Here is a 23,201-nt window from a genome sequence, read left to right as displayed (position 1 = left end):
CCATGGAAATCTCTGAGGATCCTGGGGCATCATCCAGTTCTCCAGAGGGAACGGTGCCTGTGCATTTCTTCCAGCTGGATTCCAAGCTTTTTCTGGGCAGAATGCCTGACCACCGAGTCTGGGAAGAGGAGGAAGCTCAGCTGCAGAGCCTGTGCTTTTCTTAGTGCTCCTCTGGGCACTTTTGGGATCATGGTCAGGCAGTCCCACTGGCCACAGAAAAATCCATCCTGGCTGCAAACAGCCCTGCCTGCAGAACTCTCTGGCAGAGAGGGATTGTTTTCCTTTTCCAGTAAAAGCCTCCCAGTTCCCAGCCCTTGGGAAGTGTTTGCCACTTCTCTGTGTGCAAAGGATGGTTTGAGGACCCTTGAGACCTGCGTGTCTTTTCTGAAGGAAAGGCGGTTGGGAGGTCAGGAATCCTACACCAGCCCTACACACCAAGAGGTGATCCCTGCCCATCCCAGGGCTGGGCCACACCATCCCTCCTGGCTTTGCCAGCTTTCCCAGGCACCTGTTCAGAGCTGGCTCACCAGGTGGCCCGTGGGCATCTCTGGCAGGTGGCTTGGGCACACACACTGTGACTCCCATTGGGAAATTCCTGTTTCCCTCCCGTGAGAGGAAGGGAAGCTCATTGAGACTCAGCTCTAACTCATCTTTCCAGCTGGGATGAAACCTGTGCTCCTGAGCAGCCATTCCCCGGAAGGCTCCTTCCCCTGCATCCTTCCTGCGCGGTGGGATGGAGAACTCAACATTCCTCCACATGAAACACTGGGATTGCTGATCCGAAGCTCTCCTTTCCAGTATGATCATGATAAAAGTCTGGAATCTGCTGCGGGAATTAAGGGTTCAAGAGGGATGAGATGGGAGTAGACAAGAAGGAAGTTCCTTTTCTCTTGCTGGTTGTGGTTTGTGCAGGGAACGAACCATCCAGAAGAAAACTGTTTTGCCACCTGTTAATCCACTTTGTCCCACTGTCCAATATTCACAATGAATCTTGCTGAATAAAGAATGGAATTAAATTCATAAAGATTTAATGCTGCATTATGTAAACCATCAGTTTTAATTGGAATACTCAAAATACAGAGGCTTTTCCAATAGACGGGGAGCCCAGCAGAGGTTGGGACAGGGATAGCTGGAATGCTGGCATGTGGCCAGTGGTTTCTCCAGGGAAAAACATTGAGCCCCACAGGTTGCTTCTCCTGGAGACAACAACAACCATGAGGCAGCAAAGCCTGCTGTGCTCCAGCACCATCACTCCAAGAGAAGCTCCTCCATCAGCAATACGTTCCAAATACTTGCTAAGTTTCCATGACAAATTTCGAGTTTCCCGTGGTTTGGGTCAGGTGTGAGATCCCCAAATGTGTCACTCCATGTTTCACACTCCAGTGAACGGGAAAGCCACGGAACCGGTGCCCTCCAGGCCAGCCAGCAGCTCAGCACTTAAAGGGATCCGTGTGTGGGACAGAACCGAGGTGGGCTCCAGTGGAGGGAGCAAAAGCCTGTCCCATGGGCACCGACCCCCTCCCATGGGCACTGACCCCCTCCTATAGGGATTGACCCCCTCCCATGGGCACTGACCCTCTCCCATGGGCACTGACCCTCTCCCGTGGGCACTGACCCTCTCCCGTGGGCACTGACCCCCTCCCATGGGCACCGACCCTCTCCCGTGGGCACTGACCCTCTCCCGTGGGCACTGACCCTCCCCCGTGGGCACCGACCCTCTCCCGTGGGCACTGACCCTCCCCCGTGGGCACTGACCCTCTCCCGTGGGCACTGACCCTCTCCCGTGGGCATTGACCCCCTCCCATGGGCACTGACCCTCTCCCATGGGCACTGACCCCCTCCCATGGGCACTGACCCTCTCCCGTGGGCACTGACCCTCTCCCGTGGGCAGGACAGGGGTCCCGCGGCAGCCGGACACGGCCGGGGGACATCAGCACCCTGGAGAGCAGCCGCCGGGCGCTCCGCGGGCGCCGGGGCTGGGGGGACTCCGCTCCCGGGGGTCCCTCCCAGGGAACCCTTCCCGGATCAAGGTAAAGGTGAGGGGATGCCCGTGGTTTCCTCCCATGACATTCCAGCGATTTGTTCCCAGAAGTGACTCAATGGAAAGCAGCTCATCCCCACTGATCGTCCAAAGCACTGAATGTTTTGTGACTTCGCCTTTTTTCGCACCATGAAGAGTGTTGGATTTCCCATGAAACTCCAGCAAGGGAAAAATGAGTACGAGTCAGAGATTGTGTCAATTTTATAGAGGATTTGGACTGCAGAGGTCGGAAGAATCCTCCCTCCTTTCCAGCGCTGTTCCGGTGAGGATATCGGTGCTTCCTCAGTGTGGCCAGCCTGGGAACTGCTCTGCTTGAGAATCGCCAGGTCCTTCATTGTTTTATACTTTTAAAATAACTTGGAAATGGCTTTTTAAATTACTAAAGAAAGAAGAAAACTTAGGACAGTGCCACAAGTACCCAGGTGCCGTCAGAGTCAGACTCCCCTGTGTCAGACCATCCTCAATCCCTGCACAAATCCAGGTCAACTCCTGAACTTCTGACATTCTGCCCTCCATGTAGGGACCTCATCCCTGCTTTTTCCAACCCTGGGTGACAGAAACCTCACAATTATTGATACAGAGCTGAGGGTGAGGATTGGATCTTCAGTACCAGGAGTTTTTGAGTGTCACACCGAGGCCAAATTCCCAAATCCCAGGTGAGAAGTGTGTTTGGACAGTCACAGCTGGATTTAAACCTCTACCTTGGTGGGAGAGCCACCAGCACCAGGCAGCTTGAGACAAGGAGCAGGAGGATGAGAGGAAGGGGGACAGAAATTTCCAGCTGTGGAAAAGTGACTCTGAAGAGGAGGGGAGTGACAGGTGGACAGTGTAGGAATGAGGACTTCAACTGCAGCAGAAGGGATAGCAGGAATTAGGAAAAATGTCCCAACAATTGCAGCGCAGCAGCAGCAGGACAGATCTTCCCAGAAAGCCATGGAGTCTCCGTGACAGGGATGTATAAAAGCAGGATTCACATCCAGAGCAGAGCAGGCTGCCTTGAGAGAACTCCCAGTGTTCCTGCAGCTCTACTTTGTGGCTGGGATTTGAGGCTTGTCCCAGGTTTACACAATTAAAGCTTGGATCTGTAAATGGGCCAGCCAGACCTGGCCTCTGCGCCCTGGGACGCAGGCAGAGCACGGGCTGTGCTCAGGGCTCCCCTTCGGTGTCCACAGCCACAGCTGTGCAGTACCTGGAAACCTCAACCAGGTTCTCGTCGGGGTCTCGGAAGTAGATGGAGGTTATTGGACCCACAGCACCAGTTCTGGCCACGGGACCTTCTTCAATGGGCACCCCACAGGCCTGGAGGACACAGGAGAGCAGGGGTTTGATGGTTGTCTCATCACCGCGCCCTCCTCCCCCAGCCTTGGAAACATGAACTGCTGGATGAGACAAGCCTGGCATTCCCCAGGAAAGTGTCATTTAGAGGATTCGTGGCCCTTGGGATGACCCTGCCCTGGGGACACCCTGGGCCTGCCTCACCTCCAGATGCTCCAGCAGCTTCTCCAGGGGCGCTGCTGTGATCAGGCAAAAATCCGCAGAGCCGGGCACCGGGCGCCGAGCCTTGGGCTCAAACTCCTGCCCAGCCTCGTGCAGGTTGAACTTCTGCTGGCCAAAACGCAAAGCTTTGCGGTTTCCCTGTTCCCAAAGGAAAAGGCTGAAGTAAGGGAGACTTCCTGGGCTGGAAACCTTCAGCACCCGCTCCCCCGAGCACTGCTGGAAACCCCAGAGAACCGATGGAGTCCCACTAACTCAGGGCTTTGCTGGGGCAACCCAAAAACAGATCACTGCAAGGCTCCCGTGATACTCATTGAGATGTGGAGTGACCCAAGAAACTCCACATTCCAAGAAAACCCACAGCCACATGCAGGATTTCCAAGGGTTTTCAGGACTGAGGACTCTCCATCCAGGCGCACAACCAAAGGGCAGGCTGGCACTGCAGTGGGGACAAGGCTGAGGAGGTGGGAAGAGGGGCAGGAGGGAGGTTTTGGCAGCTCTTTGCAGGTTCTCAAGGAGGTTTCTGCAGGCTCATGTGGCAGCCGAGCCCCCAGGGAAATGCTGAACAGTGACCACCCAAAGATCAGAGTTGAGTTTGATTTTAAGAGAATTGGTGGAGCAGCAGAGAGGGAAGATCTTAGAAGTTAAAAAGGTGCTGTGTGTTCATCAGGCAAAAGGGCAGGAGGTGAGTTGGAATATTAAATATTAAATATTAATATTAAAATTTAATATTAATATAAACATTAAATATTAAACATTAAACATTAAATATTAAATATTCACCAACCTTTCCTCTCTTCACCAATGGGAATATCAAAGCAGGAGCCTGTTAGATGTCTTTAGAGAATGTGTGGCTTTGAGGGTTCTTCTCCTTCAGCCCTAGGAACTGTTTTTTCAGAGAATCTTTGGGGGGTTTTTGTCACTTTGACTCCTTTCAGTGTGGTTTGGACTTACCTCTGACTCAGCCTGACTGTCCTGAAATTCAGAGCTTGATGGGCTGCGGCTTCTGCTGGTCCTACTATCTCCACCCCACTCCCAGAGAACCCATCAGAGATCCACAGGGCTCAGAACCACAGTTCCAGCTCTTCTAGACCCAAACCAAGCCTGTGCCCCACGTTACCTTGAAAGTCACCACCTCCATGCCCAGGACTTTGGAATAAAAGGCCACAGTGTCCTCAATGCTCTTCACAGTCAGCACGAGGTGGTCCAGGCGCTGGATGAAACATGAAGGTGGGCTCGTGCCTTCCCCCTTCCAGGACATGCTCTCAGGGCTGGGAACTGGCATGGAAAACCAGAGAATGTGGAAGTTAGGAGCATCCAGCTCTGCAGGCAAATGGGAAATGGTCCAGGGAGCTGAGAGCTGAGTGAGGATGGCCCAGGTTTTCCTTTGTCCTGCAGGTGGCACAAGTACAGAAGCAATAAATCCTCCTCCCTGCAGGAGCCTCAGACTCTGGTCTGCCCCTGATGGCACCTGAGCCTGTCAGAGCCCCCGGCTGGGGCCAGGTGTGGGGGACAGTCTGGGTGACCTCGCTGAGGGCTGATGTCGCCAAGATGCCAGGCTCGCAACACACAAACCCCGTGCGCACCAAGGACGGGACCACGAGTGTGACCCCTCCTCCAGCCCACTGCGGGGTCCTCCCACGTGTGGACACTGATCCAGGTGGAGCCAAGCCAGAGACTGGAGCCCATCTGGGGCCTGGCAGAGCAGCAGGAAACATCGGGGGACATTTCTTGGCATTTGTCTCTAAGCTGCCAGATGTCACCACCAGGCAGAGGGTGAGGCCGGGGGCTCGGGGTGATGCCGCACCAGGGTGTGGGGACTCACCAGCCTGGGCTCACAGAGGTTCCTGGTGGTTTAGGCTGGGTTCAGATCCCCTGGCACTGGCCTTGCCTTTTCGGGACATGGGTTAGGGCAGTGTTGGCAGCCCTGGGGGAATGGCTGGACTCAGTGATCTCAGAGGGCTTTTCCAACCTAAATGATTCCATGATTCTGCGTGGGAAGTGGTTGGTGAGGAGACATCGCACAGCCCTGCTGGCACAGGAGTGGGGTCAGCTTAAAGCCAGGTGCAGTTTCACCGGGATCTCTGCTCGCTGCAGCCAGAGGAGCCTGTTTGGAGCAAGATCCCATTATCTGATTCCATGGCATGGCCTGGACTGTGCCAGTGACCACACCAGTTATGGGGGAGCCATCAACAGACCCAGAGGAATCCCTGCCCCTCCTCGCTGGTGTTTGGTGTTCAACAACCTCGGAGCAACCTGGCTCTGTCCCTCTGCAAATCCCTTCACCCCGGACATCCTCCCAAATTGCAGCACCTTCATATCCCAGCCCACAGCTCCCACCTCCTGCCCTCCCCTCCCAGGTGAGCTCCTGAGCCAAAAACTGAAAGGAAACGGGGCTGCAAAATTCCTGTTACCTCCAGAGGGATGAAGAGCTGGGAAGGCAGCGCTGGATGGTTCCCTGTGACCGTTCTCTTCCTGCTGGGAGCAGCCACGTCACGGGCAAAAGGGTGGGATTGAAAAGAATGAGATAACGAGATTGGAAACAGGAGCTCTAAACAGTGCTCCCTGCAGAGGTGGACCTTGACCCAAAGGCCAACTGCTTGAAAAATCCCAGAAAAATAGTCTGGATTTTTCCCTTTGCAAGGGAAAACTGGGATTATGCGCTGGTTTAAAGCTCACGCTGGAGAAACGAGGATATCCCTGGAGAAGAGGGGCTGTCCAAGGAGCCACAGCAGCCTCCCACCTCTCTGGCAATGGATGGGGAAATCTCGCCTCCACAATTATTTTCTAACACACCAAATAAATGAAATAATCTTTGCCCTGCGAGGCAAATATCAAGGAGTTCAAACTCTTCAGTTGTTTGGGGAGAAGGGTTGTGGCGGACAACACGTGAGCCCCACGATCATGGCAAGAAACAGAGAGGACATTTAACGAATGACAACATATTGGGGAGCTGGTGTAGGAAGATTCCTAAGAAAACGGGATAAAAACAGCCAATTCCCTGAGGGATCGGTTTGGATCCCTAGAACTGCACATTTTCTCCACTCCAGTTAAAATGTGAGTAAATCTGAGCTAAAAGCAATAAATCCATTAAAACCCTGGACTTTCATCTGCCAGGCAACGTTCAGTGGAGAGCTGTGGAGCAGAGGCGCCTGTTGGGATACCTGGACATGGGAACACCTCACACATGGGGCGTCTCCATGGGGTTTAACCCTCTGGTTTAGCACAGGGTCACTGTGAAATTCGAGCACAGAAAAGAAGGAGAAAGCCCCTGGAGAGAAGGTGCTTTTCTGTTGGGAATGGTCTGCTGAGGAGGCGCGGCACCAGCGCTCACTCTGGTGGAAATCTGAGGCTTCGAGGGACATTTCCTAGTGGCAAAATGGTTTCTTGGAGCAGGGGAGTTGTGGTTTGGGTCTGACAACTCCACTTCCCCAAGGGAGATTTAGTCCAGGACCAATAAGGCAGAGGTACTTTGGGATTAAGTTCAGGCTAAGAACCTAAATATCCAACTTGGGAATGGTTTTGTGTTCAGCTCCTCGAAGGTGTGGCTGCAGACAAGGATTCCTGGGCTGCTCCCAACATCCAGGGAGGGATTTCCCTACATGTTGGACACGGTGATGGAGTTGAAGTAGCTCAGCAAGTCCTCCATGGTGAAGTCCAGGGCAATCCCTGATCCCGCGTAGCAGTGTTGGATGAGCTCCTCAAACTCTCGGTACTGCCGGATGAACTCCTGCTCCATGGCTTGCCACACCACCTGGAAAAGCAGAACCCTGCTCCATGGGCTGCCACAGCACCTGGAAAAGCAGACCTCAGCTCCTTCCCCAGCCCCTGCAGCCACACAGGTGTTGCAGTCCTGAATCCCAAACCATCCCAGCATTACATCCATCCCACTCCAGTTACCGGCAGCAGATTTTCCTCTGGGGACAGATGTTTGTGGATTTTCCTGTAGAGCGTCTCCAGGGCTCTTTTGACCTCCTTGCCAGGATATTTTTCGATGACTTTCCGGAGTTCCTGCTTGCTGTAGGCCAGCTGGAAACTGACCTCCTCTTCCTTCACCCCCTGAGCCAGGCGGGCTTTCACGCCCTCAAAGAAATGCTGGGAAGGGAAGGAGACATTCCATGGTGAGCCGCCCTAAGGTGGATTCCTGTGTCAGGGCTGACCCCGATGGCTGCCCTCAGCTCCCTTCCCATGTCTAACTCAGCTGAAATGGAGAATTGGGAAATGTTTAATGAAGTATTAGAGATTTTTATCCTCCAGGAAATCAGAGTTTAGGGAATTTCATGGTTCTGTCCCCTCCCTGCTCAACCAGCAGCATCTCTAAGGGTTCCAGGCCAATGGAGCAATGGGACTGCTGGAAAAATCCCTCTTGTTCCTTGGTGCTCCTCCCAGTTTTCTCCCCACCGACAGTTTGGAGCCAGAGGTGGGGATGGGGGATCCCAGAACCTGGAGAGGTGGAAAGCAAAACCTGGATTTTCTCAGTTCTCATGACATCTCTGCCACAGCTGGACAGGACATTCCACATCTGCTGTAAGACAAGGGAAGAATCCCGTCCTTCCTCCTCCTGTCTGTTCATACAGCCCAGGAATCCATCTCAGTATGCCAGCTGCAACTTGGCTGGGGAGAAATACCCTAAATCCCAAGGATGTAGAGCTCCTAAACGTGTGGACTGTTTCCAAGAGCCAGGAGTGGGCTCCTGCATTATTTACACCTCTTTGCACCTTCTCTTGTTGAAGGGCAACTGGGGGAGATGGAGAAGGCCGTGCCAGGATCTGGGGACATCCAGGTGCCCTCATATCCCACTCACTTTGTTGTGAGCAATAAAATGATCCTTGCCCTCGGAAAAGGGAGGATGTGAAACCATGGCAGAGCTCGGGTAGCACGAGACACAGAGCTGATTCTCCAGCCAAGCCAACAAATGTTTGACAGCAACGACTGGAAACAAATTGGAAGTTACAGGTCCCATAAATAATTCCAGCTGAGCTCCGTCTGCGAGACATTTTGGGAAGAGGGAAGGAGCGGAAGAGGCACGGTCTCGGGAAGGAGGGAATGTCTGTTGGAGCTAGCAGAGCCAGATGCTCTTAGCTCAGTTAACAAAACAGCCGCTTGGGAAGTGTTGGATGGATCAGCCCAGGCAGCCGTGAAAAAAGAGCCAGGATCTGACAGACGCCGGCACGCAACCGGAGTGGGAATGGGAACGAACTGGGAACGAACTGGGAACGAACTGGGAACAAACTCCCCATCAGTGCTTTGGAAATCTGCCCCCGATGTGTCTGAAATGGGCACAAGGACAAAGCAGCAGGAAAGGGAGAAAATCCCTTGCATTGTTTGGATTGTCAGTGAGGAGTGGGAGAGGCTTCCTTGTTGGCCGGGTGGTCACATCATCTGGATAGAAGGGATTTTTTCAAGCTGGGATAATCAATCAAACCTGCCCAGGGATGTGATAGAGTCCCACCACCAGAGCTTGCGGGATGGGACTGGACAGGGAGCTACAGAATCTCATCCAGGCAGCCTCCCCAGGGAAGTTTGGACTGGATGATCCTTTGGGATCCCTTCCAGCCTGGGCTCCTGGGATGCTGCCGAGGTGGGAGTGCACAGCCAAACCCAGCAGTGGTCAGGGAAGGGGGCCCTGGACAGGACATTCCACATCTGCTGCAAAACAAGGGAATAATCCCTTCCTTCATCCTCCTGTCTGGTCATACAGCCCAGGGATCTGTTTGGGTATTCCTGCTGCAACTTGGCTGTGGAGAAATACCCTAAATCCTAAGGATTTAGAGTTCCTAAAGGTATGGACTGTTTCCAAGAAACAGGAGTGGGCTCCTGCTCTATTTACATCCCTTTGCACCTTCCCTTGGTGTCCGTGCTCAGACTGGGAGAGCTGGAGAAGGCCGTGCCAGGATTTTGGGAATCCCTGAGCAGAATGAAATCCAGGTGTTCTCACATCTTGTGACAACCCCGGACTGGATTGAGGGCAGGGAGATCTGAACACCAGTTAATCCAGAGTTTTGGGAAGAGCCCTTGCCCTTGGAGGCGCAGGCCAGGGTCCTGCACTCACATTGAGCCCCTCCAGGGGCTGGCCCAGGTATGTGGTGACGAATTTCTCCATGTGCTCCCTGGACCTTTGCTTGGCTTCTCTCTTCTTGCCCTCCAGGCAGGGGATGTTCTTTTGGCACAGGAAGTTGTGGATGTGGTGGAAATTTTCCATCATCACCATATCCGTGTTCACCTTCAGGTTTGCTGAGGACAGGCCCTTGACTGGAAAGGAAGGAGGGAATAGGGTGTGGAGAGAAGCCCCGTGCCTCTGGGATGGCTCATTTGAGAGCAATTACCACACACATCCTGAGCCCTGTCCATGATTCCCCACCCCACCTGGGGCCTGGCAGGGCCGTGTCCATGGATTTATCAGTGGGTCACCCCAGGCTCACCCACAGGTGGGAGCTGCCCCTCTGCACCACCTCGTGATCTGTGGTCTGAGCTGTGGCTTCTGCAGCCCCTCAGGTCCTCTCCAGGCAGGAAAACAGGATACTTCCACTGACAGGAAGCTGAGGGATCCAGCTGAGACAACACAGGGATCTACTGGAAGCTCCCCAGCCTTTTCTCCCAACCCTTCTCTCCCTACCAACACCCCTTGGTGTTTCGGGGGAAGCTTTTCCTGGCTCCCAAGATCTTGTAAGAGGAGTCTGATCTGTGAGGAGCTCTCCCTCCGTAGTGGGGCAGGAGATGCTGGAATTGGATCCAGAGCTGAGCCCGTGTGTCTCATCCCTGTCACCCCTGGGCCCATCCCGCTGTGACAGCCACTGCACACATGGGATTTGCCTGGTGCTAACAGGATCCTGCTCAGGGAGCGAGATTTCAGGGCCTAAGGGACAAGCAGCTCCCACCCGGCCCTGGTGGCCCAGCGGGTCACTCCTGCAGCTGCAGGTGGACATTTCCTGGCCGGAACACCCAGCCTTGGCACTCACTGCTGCTGAAGACGCTGCTGGCCAGCCTAAGCTGGGCCTTGTCCAGCTCCCCCCAGCGCCGGGATGTCCAGAACACCTCCTCGGAGAAGGCCACGAACTCCTGGAAGCGGCTGACGCAGGGCAGGATCCCCCCTCTCATCCTGCTGGGAGCCTTGGCCTCCTCGATCTCCTTGCACATGGTCCCCTGAGAACGACACAAAGACGTGGCACCCTCAGATCTGACCTCGCTTGGTGGAGCACAGGCCAGGAAACAGGGCAAGGAGCTGGGTTTGGGAACACTGCTTCCATTTACAGTGTCTTCCACAATTCCAAGGAATATGACATTCCTTGTTTGAGGCTGGCACGGAGCTGTGCCTTTGGCAGGGGCTGCCCAGGGAGGTTTGGGTTTCCCCGTTCCTGGAGGTGTCCAAGGAGCACCTGGGCGTGGCACTTGGAGCTCTGGGCTGGTGACAAGGTAGGGATCAGGCACAGGTTGGATTTGATGATCCTGGAAGGCTTTTCCAACCTCCATGATTCTGGGATTCTATTTAGAAAGTTCTGGAAGAGGCCAAACATCACTCAGGTCTATTGGGCCTCCTCCTACTGACACTCACGATGCATTTGTTGAAGTTGCTCTTGGCCAGGAGCATCACATTCCCCAGGAGGGTGTGGAGGAAGGACGAGGGGGAAGCTGAGGAGGAGCCCCAGGTCCCAAACACGGAGTCACTCAAGGTCACCAGGACCTGCAGGCAGCCCAGTGGGTGGACCTTGCTGCAGATACCCAGAAATGCCCTCAGCTCTGGCTCCAGGCAGCTGAAGATCTCACTCAGCAGTTGGGCTGTGGCTTCTTCTGGCCTTAAAAACCAAACCAAACCATGGCAAAGGTCAGGAATTAACTGGGAAGGGACACTCCAGCCCGTGTCCTGTCAGAGCACCCAGTGTCTCCCATCACCCACGTACTGGCTCTGGCCCTTGATGCAAGGAGGATCCTCTGGAGGTGCCGTGGGCTCTCCTCCCTTAGTGGCAGATGCCTAAAAAAAGATTGGAGTGGAAATTATCAAAGGATCCCAGAATGGTTTGGGATGGCACCCAAACCCCCTGCCCTGGGCAGGGACACCTCCCACTGTCCCAGGCCGCTCCAAGCCCCAATGTCCAGCCTGGCCTTGGGCACTGCCAGGGATCCAGGGGCAGCCCCAGCTGCTCTGGGAATTCTACCCCAGCACCTCCCCACCCTCACAGGGAGGAATTCCTTCCCAATATCCCATCTAAACCTGCCAAATGATGATTTCTCTGCTCTCCCTCAGCCAGGAACACGAGCTCTGGATTTATTTCTGCTGCCTCCTGTTGGAGTCCTGTTTAACGCTTGGAGACCCCTGATTTTCCTGGAGCTGTGAATTAAATTCCATTTCATTCTCCTCCTGAGCTTCCCCACTGTCGGTTCCTGGAGGATGAGAGCCCAGGAGAGCCCAGGAGGTACCCCATGGATGTGCCAGGCTGGATAATGGGCCTGGAGAGGACACGGTGCTCACCTTCACCTCCAGCTCCTGCAGCTCCACGGAGTCGTGGCCCAGCCGGAAGAATTCCTGCAGGAATTGCTGCTCCGAGGTGCAAAGGGGCTGCAGCTCTCTCAGCACCTGCTCCAACACCTGCTTAGAAACCCCCTCTGGTCAGGAAAGCCTCTGGAATTCACTGGGGACACTGGAATTCACTGGGGACACTGGAGCAGGGCTGTGTCCACCTGAGGGGACATCGGGCAGCACACGGAGCACCTCTGCCTCTGCTCCAGGGAGGGCCCCTGGGGTGGGGTGGGACACAGAGCACCTCAGGACCCCCCAGCTCCGCACCTTGCTGATGTTCCCCCTGTCTGGGGCGTCCTCCTGGCTCTCCCTGCTCCCGGGGAGGCTCCACCAGGGCTGCTGCCTGTTCCCCATCGGCTTCTCCCATGTTTCCTGCAGACCTGCACGGGGGGTGGGATGTCAGAAATCCCATCCCTCTTGGATTCGCCAGCTCCTGGAGTCCTGGATATTTAAATTCTTAAATGTCTCTTTTTATGTCTGCCCTTATGCATTAATTGACCTTTTCCTGGTGCGTTCCGATAAATGGGGAATTCAGATGAAATTCCCTTTTGTTCTCTGCCTTCTCACCTGATTCTCCCTCTTTTTCATGATTTTTATTTCGTTAAACGGCCTTTTAATTTCATTGATTGTGGCGTTTATCCCTTTGCTGCCTCGTGCTTACTCCTGAGAGCTGGAGTGTGGAAAATCCCGGGGAATAAGAGAATAAATCAGCACAAAAACCTGCAGAAGCCTCAGGAAAACTGTTGTAGCTTCGTTTTGATGGTAACTTGCCATAAAAAATATCCAGGGGAGGTGGGAGTGGCTTTTTCTCAAAAAACACCCTTTTAAAATTAAAATCTTTCACCTGGAAATAAATATATTTCTCCAGCATTGGCAGCTTTACCACTGGGGGCTTGGGTTGAGTGGAAAAGTTGAAAAAATCCTTTGAAAGGTGCCTTTAAAAAATCCTTTTCTACTCCCTGAAAGGAATCAGTGGGGAAACATCCGGATTATTTCCTAATTAATTCTAAAAATGGGAATCATTCCCCATTCCCAGAGGTCCCTGTGGAGTCAGGTCACCTCTCCTTCTCTCATAACATCCCAAATATTTTTGTCTGAGCCACTCCCTGCAGGGCTTTCCCTTTGGGAAGGATTTGTGAGCTCCACGCTGAGCAGGGATGAGGGATGAGCCAGCCCTGCTCCTGACCTCAGCCTTGCTAAAACCAGGACTAAATTAATGAGCTGCTTCCTAATCTTTTTCTCACCACTACATTATAATTTCACCAGCTGGGAAGTGGCAAAACCAGGAAAAAATAAATCTTCCAACAGCAAATGGGAAAGAATTTTACAACCCTGTGGAAGAGGGGATGGGAAAATGAGAAAGGACTTAATTAGTGGCTCCCAATTAATTATAAACAGCTCGAGGTTGCCTTTTAAACTCTCCCATCGCACAAGGCGAGAAATCAGCTGGCAGTGCCATGAATAAAATCCTCTGTGAGGGCAGGGAATCAACCCAAACAATTCACTGGGATAATCGGGAGCAAGGAAGTGGCCTGGAGACCTGGACTGGGATATTTTCCAGCCAGGATGAGGGATGTGTGACAGGCGGGATCAGGGATCTTTTCCAGCCGGGATCAGGGATATGTGACAGCGGGATGAAGGATGTTTTCCAGCCGGGATCAGGGATATGTGACAGCGGGATGAAGGATGTTTTCCGGCCGGTTTCCTCACGGCCCGGGCTCCACCCACGAGCAGGGCCGACAGCAGGAGAGACCTTGGATGCGCTTCCTGCAGAACTTCACCAAAGCCAAACAAAAACCAGCCCGGGGCCAGCCGCTTCTGCGGGAATATTCCAGCAGGAGGCTCGGGGAGCCGGGAGAGCCCTCGGGTGCTCCTGCAGAAGGACACATGGAGAGCCAGACCAGGAATTTTGGCTGTGTCCTGGAGCTGGGAAGGGGTCACCTTCCCCTGCTTTGCCCCAGGACTGCAGAGGCGGCACAGAAAGCTCGGCCGTGACACCGCCAGCCCCGGGGAAGGTGCCACAACCTCTGTGGGGACAACTTGCTAAAAATTCCCCCTCTTCTCACAAACCTCCCTCGGGGATGTTGCTCCAACGTTCTGCTCGCATCAAGGACAGGCTGAACAAGCCCAGCCCAGCCCGGCCCGGGGCTTCCTGCCTGTCCCAGACCTGTCCTCACCCTCCGGAGCAGAGAAGGGACATCCCAGGACAGTAAAACTCAACTTGTCCTGCCCGTGGAGCAACCCCAGCACGGGGCAGACACTTTGGGATGATTTCTACCAGAGCAGGAACACCTTGTAGCCATCAAGGTGTCCTCCCAAGGGTTTACTCCGGGCTTTCATCACTCCTGGTTTATGGACTCGTGTAGGAATTAAAGTTGGATAAAACACTGGCAGGAAATCCCAGGTTTGACATTGATGGCAGGGGATGGGGCAGGCTGGCTGCCACACGTGCCCTACACCACCTTTTGTCTAATTCAACAACGTTATTTTCGTGCAGGGTCCGGTGGTGGCCATTGGGGTGCCCTTAGGACTATTGAGGTGAAATTCTCCTCCTTTTTCCAGGTGTTTGTGGCAGCACTCCCCACCCTGCTTTGATCCCAGGGTTTGGAGGTCCCCTGTTCTCCCAGTGGCTGAGGGTCTTTCCCAGGGGAAGTGGTGCTGGGCAGGAGGAGCTGGAGGGGGGGGTGGGGATGCTTTGGGTGTGAGGAACCCCAGAAGTGAGAGGCACCAACCCCATTCCCTTCCCTCGGCTCCATCCCCTGGCTCGGCATCTGGACACCGGTGATGAAGGAGGTGCAGAGCTGGAAGTGCTGACTCTGATGGACAAAACACACCAGACTGACCTTCAAACTGGGCCAGACTGGCCTGGAAATTTCCATTACAGCCCTTTGTTTTGCTGAGGGAAAATGTGACTTGTGGGCCATAAAAAATTTCCAGAGGAGAGATCAGTTTCTCTTTTTATCTTCAGAAACACCTGACTGGAATATTTTGAGTCAGATCCAGCGATTTTGGTGGAAATGAGCACCTTGGGACAACACAGCCCCACAGTCAGCTCGCTGTGAAATCATCCCATAAATATTGCTGTGAATTCCCTCTGTCTTCCGGGACAGGCTTCCCCCTGCAGGGAAAAGTGTCTGAGGGATCCTGTGTGAAATACGGACCAGGCTGCATAAAATCATAAAATCACGGAATGCTTTGGGTTGGGAGTGACCAAAGAATCACCTCCTTCCACCCCTGCCATGGGCAGGGACACCTTGCACTATCCCAGGTTGCTCCAAGCCCTGTCCAACACAGTCTGGAACACTTTCAGGGATGGGGGAATTACAGGGTCTTCCTGGAGCCTTCTCCAGGCTGAACAACCCCAAATCCCTCAGCCCGTCCCCACAGGAGAGGAGCTCCAGCCCTTGGAGTAGGTGAAGGCAAGGAAAGAGGAAACTTGGTGGGTTTTTTTCAGGAGATAATGGTGGAGTGGGAACTCTGGGAATCTTTGAGAGCCGGGGAGAAGGAAGCTGACAATGGGTTTTGTTTTCCAGGCTTTTCCACATCCCCCTCTCTCTCCTATGGCTCCTCAGGACACCATCCCAGCCACCCCTGTGTCATTCCTGAGCCCTGCACAGGGAAGGGAACAAAAGCTCCGGCTCTGAGGAGCAGCTGAACAAAATTGGGGGGTTCATGGAGCCAAGGCTCCCACAAACACCGCCTGGTGTGGAGCAGAGTCGGCTTTTCCCACCCTGCCAGCTGCAGAGCCAGGGAACAGAGTCCTGGATCAAACCTGGGGAAGCCACCTGTGCTGGAGGTGACTGTCACCTTCCCTGGTGCAAACAAACCCTGCCCAGCAGCACGAAGGCTGGGTTTTAATCAGATTTTAGTCACTCACTTCCTTTTCTTCTTCCCAACAGGGAGATCTTGGCCTGTTCAAAAAGGGCTTTGATTTCCCGCTCGTAGAGCCTGCCGAGGTTCTGGGAGTAGACCTGGAATGGGGAGAAATGCCCAGCTGAGAGCAGAAAAGACCAAATTTGGGCATTTCAGACCTTTTCCTTCAACACAGCTCTGCCACCTCCCAGCCTTCCGTTGGGCACGGAGCTCCAGGTTGGCCGGACATTCCCAGAAGGACCAAACTCCGGAAGCTCCTGGGTTCCACAGCTCTGGTGAGACCCAGCTCCCGTCAGGAATTCCCCAGCTGGACCAGTCTGTTCCCAGGGAATGGTTTGCAGCATTTGTTGAGGGTTTCAGTCATACCTTGGTGAGGTCCCAGAACAAAACAGGGTTGATGTTCCTCAGCCAGGCCATGAGGGGTGTGTAGGGCAGCAGCTCCTCATGGTGGGGGCCATGGTTTGGGGCAGCCACGGTGCCAATGGGGTGAGCAAGAGCAGGGGCCTGAGAGTTACCCTAAAGGGACAGAAATGACAGAAAAAGTCAAATAAAACCACCTCAAAAAGCTTCATAATCACCCTTGAATTTCCAGCTCTGAAATTTCCGAATTTCTGACAATTCCACTTTTCTGACAATTCCACTTTTCTGACATTCCCAGTTCTATGTTTGAGAAGCGAATCCCAAGCTGAAGCCCTCATAACTCGAGTCTTAATCCCATTGTCTTGGAACAATTCGGGGCTGGCCCATCAGCAACACGTGGGGCACTCCAGATAAACACTGGAGATCAGGAGAGAACACGGGAGGAAAGCTCCTTGTGGAGGAACACTGTCCTGCTGAGCCGGGGAAGTGGATCTGCCTCAGGGGGTGGGATGCAACGGAAAAGAAGGATTTTCCAGGGTCTGGTGGTGCCGGGACACAGAGCTGTGCAGGTGGGATGGGATTGGGGCAGGTTCGGAGCAGATCCAGGTGGAAGAGTTCCCTCAGGAATGTGCCCAGTTAAGATCTGTGAATCTCCGAGGACGGAAATCCCACAGCTCCCTCCCAGTTCCCTTCCCAGAGCCACTGCTTGAAACCAAACGCCAAAGATTTAAGGAAGTAAGGATTTGGGAAGGAAATCTGTGGGATTTCTGCCCACAGGGATCTTTTCCACCAAATCTTTCAAACTGCCAAATCAGCACTTGAAGGTGTAAATCAAAGGATCACAGGATTGGCGTTTATCCTGGGATTTTAGGTTACAAACAGATCAACAACCCCCAAAACAAAATAAGAAACCTGAAGGAAAAATCTGCAGGCCTGAGGACTTAAGGCCTTTGATCAGAGGGATTTTGGGAGCATGGATTTCTCCTACGTCCCTGGAAAATTAACCTGAGGGCTGGGGGACGGCGAAAAGGGGAAGGAGTGGGGGAAGATCTCTTTGGAGAGACACTTTGGGAAAATCCTATCACGGCAGCAGCGCCTGCACGACTGGCCCGGCTTTCCCAGAATATCCCAATTTCCCAGGATTTGGAGCTGCCATGGCGAGTGGAGCCCACCTGCAGCTCGAAGATGTTGGTGATGTGGTTGATGAAGGAGCTCTCAAAGTTCTGCTTGAGGGTTTCAAACAGGATCAGCTGCTCAGCCACCGCCTGCAGCTTCCGGTAACCTCGAGGGGAAAAAAAGGATATTTTGGGATTTGAGGGGATCTGGGGGGGTGCTGCAGACCCCAGACCCACATCCCTCAGAAAGCTGGGAACTCAGACAGAACTCCTGAGATAAATCCACCCAAAAGCCAACGAAGGGGAAAAAGCTTTCCTGTGGTGCCAAGGAAATACAGACAAAGAGTTGAAAATAAAACTTAAGAGACCAAAAATAATCCACGAGTCCGACCTCAGCCAAGGAGACACGCCCAGTCTCACCACAAGGAAAACTTGGAATTTCCTGCCAGGATCAATCCCTGTGCGCTGCCAGGATCCAAGAGCTCCCACATCCTGCCACAATGAATTGTTGTTGTTCTGTGCTGGAGCACAGGCAGCACGGAGCACAATTCCCACCCACGGCTCTCCCCAGCTCCTTTCCGAGCTCCAAGGGGCATTGTCCACCCCTGGCAGGACACACGGCCTCACACCCCGGGCTTTAGAGGGATTGTGGAGATGGCTGGCAGGGGTTTGCCCCAATTCCAATGAGAACTGGACCGGCCGGTGTCTAAATCCAGCGGGAGCTGCTGGCAGAGCTGCCCCTGGAGTCTGGGTGCTCCAGCCTGGCCACTGACAGCATGAATTGGAATTCTCTGGGAATGGAGCCAATCCAGGCTGGGAGAGCTGGGGGCGCTCAGCTGGAGAGGAGAAGGCTCCAGGGAGAGCTCAGAGCCCCTGGCAGGGCCTAAAGGGGCTCCAGGAGAGCTGCAGAGGGACTGGGGACAAGGCATGGAGGGACAGGACACAGGGAATGGCTTCCCAGTGCCAGAGGGCAGGGCTGGATGGGAGATTGGGAGGGAATTGTTCCCTGGGAGGGTGGGCAGGCCCTGGCACAGGGTGCCCAGAGCAGCTGGGGCTGCCCCTGGATCCCTGGCAGTGTCCCAGGCCAGGCTGGACATTGGGCTTGGAGCAGCCTGGGGCAGAGGGAGGTGTCCCTGCCCATGGCAGGGGTGGCACTGGCTGGGCTTTAAGGTCCTCCCAACCCAAACCATTCCCTGATTCCAAGATCTCCAGACCAAAGCCAACCCTCCAGGCTGTTTCCCCCATTAGCTGCTCCAGGGGAATATTGTTGTTAACTCTGCACCTGCCAGGTCCCCCCAGATCCCTGCTGGTCGTTGGCTTCCCAAATCCAACCCTTATATTCCTGCTTTTCTGAGGCGGCCTGCAGGGCTGCTCAGCCAGTATGGGTCCAAATTCCCGGGAATATCCCCTCCAGCAGCAGCAGCAGCTCGGGGACACTGCGGGGCTGGGCAGCACAGGATGGTGCTGGGTGTGACCCCGTGGGATAAATCCCTGCTCCAGACTCACTGGGATGGACGGGAATGTCCATGCAGGCGGACAGAGCCTCTGCTGCAGCCGTGCAGGCTCCGACTGCTGCGGGGCTGGACAGATCCGCCCGGCTCAGGGCGTCGCGGTGCTCCCTGCTCAGGTGCAGCTGGCTCTGCAACAAGGCCAGAGAGGACAGCTGCAAACTCAGCCAGTTCTTCATCCCTCCCCATCCCTTCTGCTCCCACAGGGAATGCTGCTGGCTGGGAGCAGCGGCTGCTGTGTCCCCCAGGGAATCCATGAGAATCCCCAGGAAAACCAGAGTTGTGCCCAGGAGCAGCTGCGCTGGTGGCCAAGGAAGGCCTGGCCAACCTCAGCACGAGTTTCCAAAGGGCTGGCACCTCTGGAATTGCTGCAGGCAGCAAAGGAGAAAAGGAAAAGCTAAGGTTGGGAAATGGAAAGGTCCCCGGCACAGAGGTCACCACAAGCCGTGGAACTGGGGATAAGCTCTTGCATTTACGTTCCATTGGAAATAATTTGCTTTCCCATATTCCAAGGGCTCATCCAGAGTCTTTCCCCCGGCTGTGCTGTCCCCTGTGCTGGTGTCCCGTGGCTGTGGCTGCAGGGAAAAGCTCCTTGTGCCAGCAGGGGAGCAGGGAGGAGCTGATGTGCACCCAGCCCACACGAAATGGTTACGTTACCTTCAGAAGAGGGAGAAAAATGGGAAAACAGAGAAAAGGAGAGAAAAAAATGAGGAAATTCCCATCAGTGGGAAGAGGAGAAATAGAGGCGCTGGACAAGCAGCCCCTCCAGGGCAGCAGGGAGTCCCCCCATGGTAAATGTTTATTTTCCCTCAGGACATCCAAAGTCCCCTCTGCACGTGATGGACCCGTGCTGGTGGGAGCAGGATTTGACCAGGGGTGGGTGTTGCAAGCTCTGCCTGCCTCTAAATAATGAATTAATTAATGAATTGCTGTGCTTGTGCATTCCCAGGTAATAATTATTGGCTGTTAAATTACTAATTGGCTTTGTCATTCCTAACCCTGCCGTGGGAAAGGACTTTCAGAGACCCCTCTGGGCTGTGGTGAGGGTCCTGCACCTCCCAGCTCTGTGTCCATCCTTATCTTATCAACAGCACCCCTCATTTCCCAGCCGGAGGAGCTCCATAACCCTTGCAGACCATCAGAGCTTGCAGTGTTTAAAATTCCCTGGAAGTTTTTCCCCAACAGATTCTCCAGCTGCAGATTGATGTCCTCGTAAACCCACGCACCGTGAGGAACAGGATCTCATCCATCAGCCTCGCCCTGTTGGACGCCATGCGGTGCAGCAGGGAGTTTTCCCGGTGGATGTGATCCATCTGCTGCTTCACGCTTCCCAGGAGCTCGTCGTAGACCTGCAGGGTCTCCTCCACCCTGGCCACCTCTGCCAGGGCCTCGTCGATGGAGCTCATCAGCTGGGTCACCTGCTGCTCCGAGGAGATGATGGCGCGGAGGTTGGCCTGTGGGATGCAGGAGCAGAGGGATTCAGAGCTTGGCAGGGGGTGATTGTCACCATCCTCGGGCCAAATGTCCTGTCCTTCACCCTCCTGAGGCACGGCAGAGGCCTCACGGCTGTGACGTGCAGGATGTTGGTGGAATTGCCACTGTCCCACCTCTGCCAAGTGCCACCCACACATCCCCAGGGCACGGGCACACAAAACCCTCCCCTGGGTGAGGTGCCCCCTCAGAGCACTTCCAGCTGCCACAGCAAGCAAATTCCTGCAGATTGTCCAGGAAAATCTGGCCATGAGCAGAAAAGTCTCCATTGGAGAGGCCACCAAGCCCTGCTGGTTCCGTGTGCTGGGAGTGTCTCACTGCAGGGAGTCTCCAGCCCTCATCTCCCCAAGTGGCGGTGTCCCCTGAGGACCTGAGTGTCCATCCCACAAGATTTCATGGAACCCTAGACTGGTTTGGGTTGGGAGGGGTCTCAAGATCATCCCTGCCATGGCAGGGACACCTCCCACTGTCCCAGGCTGCTCCAAGACCTGTCCAGCCTGGCCTTGGACACTGCCAGGGATCCAGGGGCAGCCACAGCTGCTCTGGGCACCCTGTGCCAGGGCCTGCCCACCCTCCCAGGGAACAATTCCTTCCCAATCTCCCATCCAGCCCTGCCCTCTGGCACTGGGAAGCCATTCCCTGTGTCCTGTCCCTCCATGCCTTGTCCCCAGTCCCTCTCCAGCTCTCCTGGAGCTCTTTAGGCCCTGCCAGGGGCTCGGAGGTGTCCCCTCTCCGGGTGGACACCCCCAGCTCTCCCAGCCCCTCTGACCATGGGCACTCATCTCCCACAGCACCAGCGATGCTCCCAACCTGCACGGCCCTGCTCCCGGAATTCTGCTTCCCCAGCACACCCAGGGACTCCATCCCATCCCACCAGCTCTGCCCAGAGCTTCCCATTTATTAATTGTTCTCTAATTAGAGACAGAAGCCTCCCCCAAGCCTGTCCCTGCCACCCCTTCAGGCTGTGGCCACAGGGAGCATCCCCGGTGACACCGAGGGGACAACGCTGCTGGGAGAGGCTCTCCAGAGGCTCCAGCTCCAGGAACAGGAGTAGAATCCAGCTGCAGGCAGCACAGAGCTGCTGCGAGCTGCCTGCAGTTCCACATGTGTTGGGATCCTGGAATTCTGGAGGAATATCAATGTCCAAATCAGAGCCTTTGGCCTCCCGGTGTCCTGGCCGTGCCGTCCTTCCCTTTGGAAAAATCAACTTTTCCTTGCTGCCAGTGCAGGGATTTCTGTGATTCCCAGAACAGCTGGGCTGGAGGAGGGTGATTAATAGGGGAGAGGAAGCCAAGGTGTTATCACTGGGATGTGGGGAAAACATTTAAATGGATGCATGGGCTGGTCCAGCTCGCTGGGATTAATAACAGCTAATGTCAGAGATTAGGGCTCGGAAATGGAAATGTTCATTAATTAATTTGTATTAGTGGGAAGTCACATTTATTCATTAGAGGGCATTAAAATAATGTATTCAGCGTCGCCTTTCATCTCCAAAAACTTAATAAAGATGTATTTGTTGCTCTCCCAGGGTGTTTTATAGCTGGGAACAGTCACAAAGTGCCTGAATTCCTCGCCAGGAGCTGACAGGAACAAGCCTCGGGAGTTTGGGCTTCCAGATTAACTTCTGAGTGTGTAATAAGTCATATATGGGAACACAGCAAACACTGCAGCAAATGAGGTTGGATTTAGGGTTTGTGGTTTCTTGTATGGTTTAGGGTATTTCCTTTGGCTTATTTTTTTCCCCTTTTTTCCTTGGTTACCAACCATAAAATCCCAGACATTTCAGCAGCAGATAAATGCTCGCAGCAGCTTTCCCAGGTTTTTTGTTCCAGCACTTAAAGGGGAAATTTCCTCTGCAGAAATGCAATAAATCACAGCAGCTCCCACGGAGTTCAGTAAAGCTCGGTAGTCAAAAATCATGGAATGCTTGGGGTTGGAAAGGACCTAAAAGCCCATTCAGTTCCATCCACTCAGGGACGGGAACCAGGGATGCTGAAGGATCCTCTTGTGGGTGATCCTTGAGCTCCTTGGTTTCGTTTTCTCCCTTTCCCTTTCAAATCTATGGAAAAGCACAGAATCCTGGAGTGGTTTGGGATGGAAGGGACCTTAGAGACCATGTGGTTCCAACACCTTCCACTGCCCCAGGCTGCTCCAAGCCCCGTCCAGCCTGCCCTTGGACAATTCCATGGATCCAGGGGCAGCCACAGCTCCTCTGTGCCAGGGCCTCCCCACCCTCCCAGGGAATTCTGGAAACATCCTGTGCCTTTTCCACTGGCCCTTCCTCCTGGTTTATATTTTCCTTTTCAATCTCCTTCCAGCTCTGTTTCATTTGCCCACCCTTTTCCTTCTCCCTGGATGCTGCTTTTCCTTCTCTAGGGATCCCTTTTGCTGCTTTCCCTCCCTCAGCCATCCCCAGACCCACCCCACAGTCAGGCCCTTCCCTTCATTTCCTCCTGGAATTTCTCCCAGGTCGCGCTCCCAGAGCGAAGGGAAGAGCTGCCGATGCCCAGAGCCTCAATCCCTCATCCCAGGCACCTCCGTGGCTCCGTACCTCCTCCAGCCCCTGGAGCTCCTGGCTCAGCTGCTCTGCGAAGGCCACGGAGTTGTCCAGCAGGGGCTCGTGCTCCTCCATCAGCTCCAGCACATCTGCAGCTTCCTCCGGAGTCACCTCCTGGTACGCGCCCAGCTCCTCCCGGAGCTCAGCCTCCGCCGCCTCCTTCCCGTCCTCCTGGCGCCTCTGCATCCCTGGGAGATGTGGGAATGGCCAGAGCCTTTTGGTGAGGTCGTTTTAGCAGCCCTGCTCA

The 23,201-nt window shown here is 54.4% G+C and overlaps 2 protein-coding genes across 2 annotated transcripts; both read right to left on the bottom strand.

The window, feature by feature from the left end:
* Positions 1-2,943: 2,943 nt before the first annotated feature.
* Positions 2,944-5,411, bottom strand: GLOD5 (glyoxalase domain containing 5). Its single transcript, XM_069014962.1, has 4 exons — positions 5,361-5,411; positions 4,656-4,813; positions 3,521-3,676; positions 2,944-3,340 (listed from the first exon to the last, which is right to left on the bottom strand). The coding sequence occupies exons 2-4, from the start codon at positions 4,794-4,796 to the stop codon at positions 3,188-3,190; spliced, it is 450 nt and encodes a 149-aa protein (XP_068871063.1). The 5' UTR covers positions 4,797-4,813; positions 5,361-5,411; the 3' UTR covers positions 2,944-3,187.
* A 1,722-nt stretch (positions 5,412-7,133) lies between these two features.
* Positions 7,134-23,140, bottom strand: LOC138110254 (exocyst complex component 1-like). Its single transcript, XM_069014961.1, has 14 exons — positions 22,949-23,140; positions 20,133-20,360; positions 18,905-19,037; positions 17,456-17,565; positions 16,290-16,439; positions 15,928-16,021; positions 12,318-12,430; positions 12,003-12,119; positions 11,434-11,504; positions 11,088-11,328; positions 10,495-10,678; positions 9,588-9,787; positions 7,436-7,630; positions 7,134-7,289 (listed from the first exon to the last, which is right to left on the bottom strand). Exons 1-14 carry the CDS (start codon positions 23,138-23,140, stop codon positions 7,134-7,136), a joined length of 2,184 nt encoding a protein of 727 aa, XP_068871062.1.
* Positions 23,141-23,201: the final 61 nt, after the last annotated feature.

The sequence above is a fragment of the Aphelocoma coerulescens genome, chromosome 4A, assembly GCF_041296385.1.
Source record: "Aphelocoma coerulescens isolate FSJ_1873_10779 chromosome 4A, UR_Acoe_1.0, whole genome shotgun sequence".
Classification (NCBI taxonomy): Eukaryota; Metazoa; Chordata; class Aves; order Passeriformes; family Corvidae; genus Aphelocoma; species Aphelocoma coerulescens.
The sequence above is the reverse complement of the archived record's forward strand: the minus strand, read 5'-3'. Positions and strand labels throughout refer to the sequence as shown.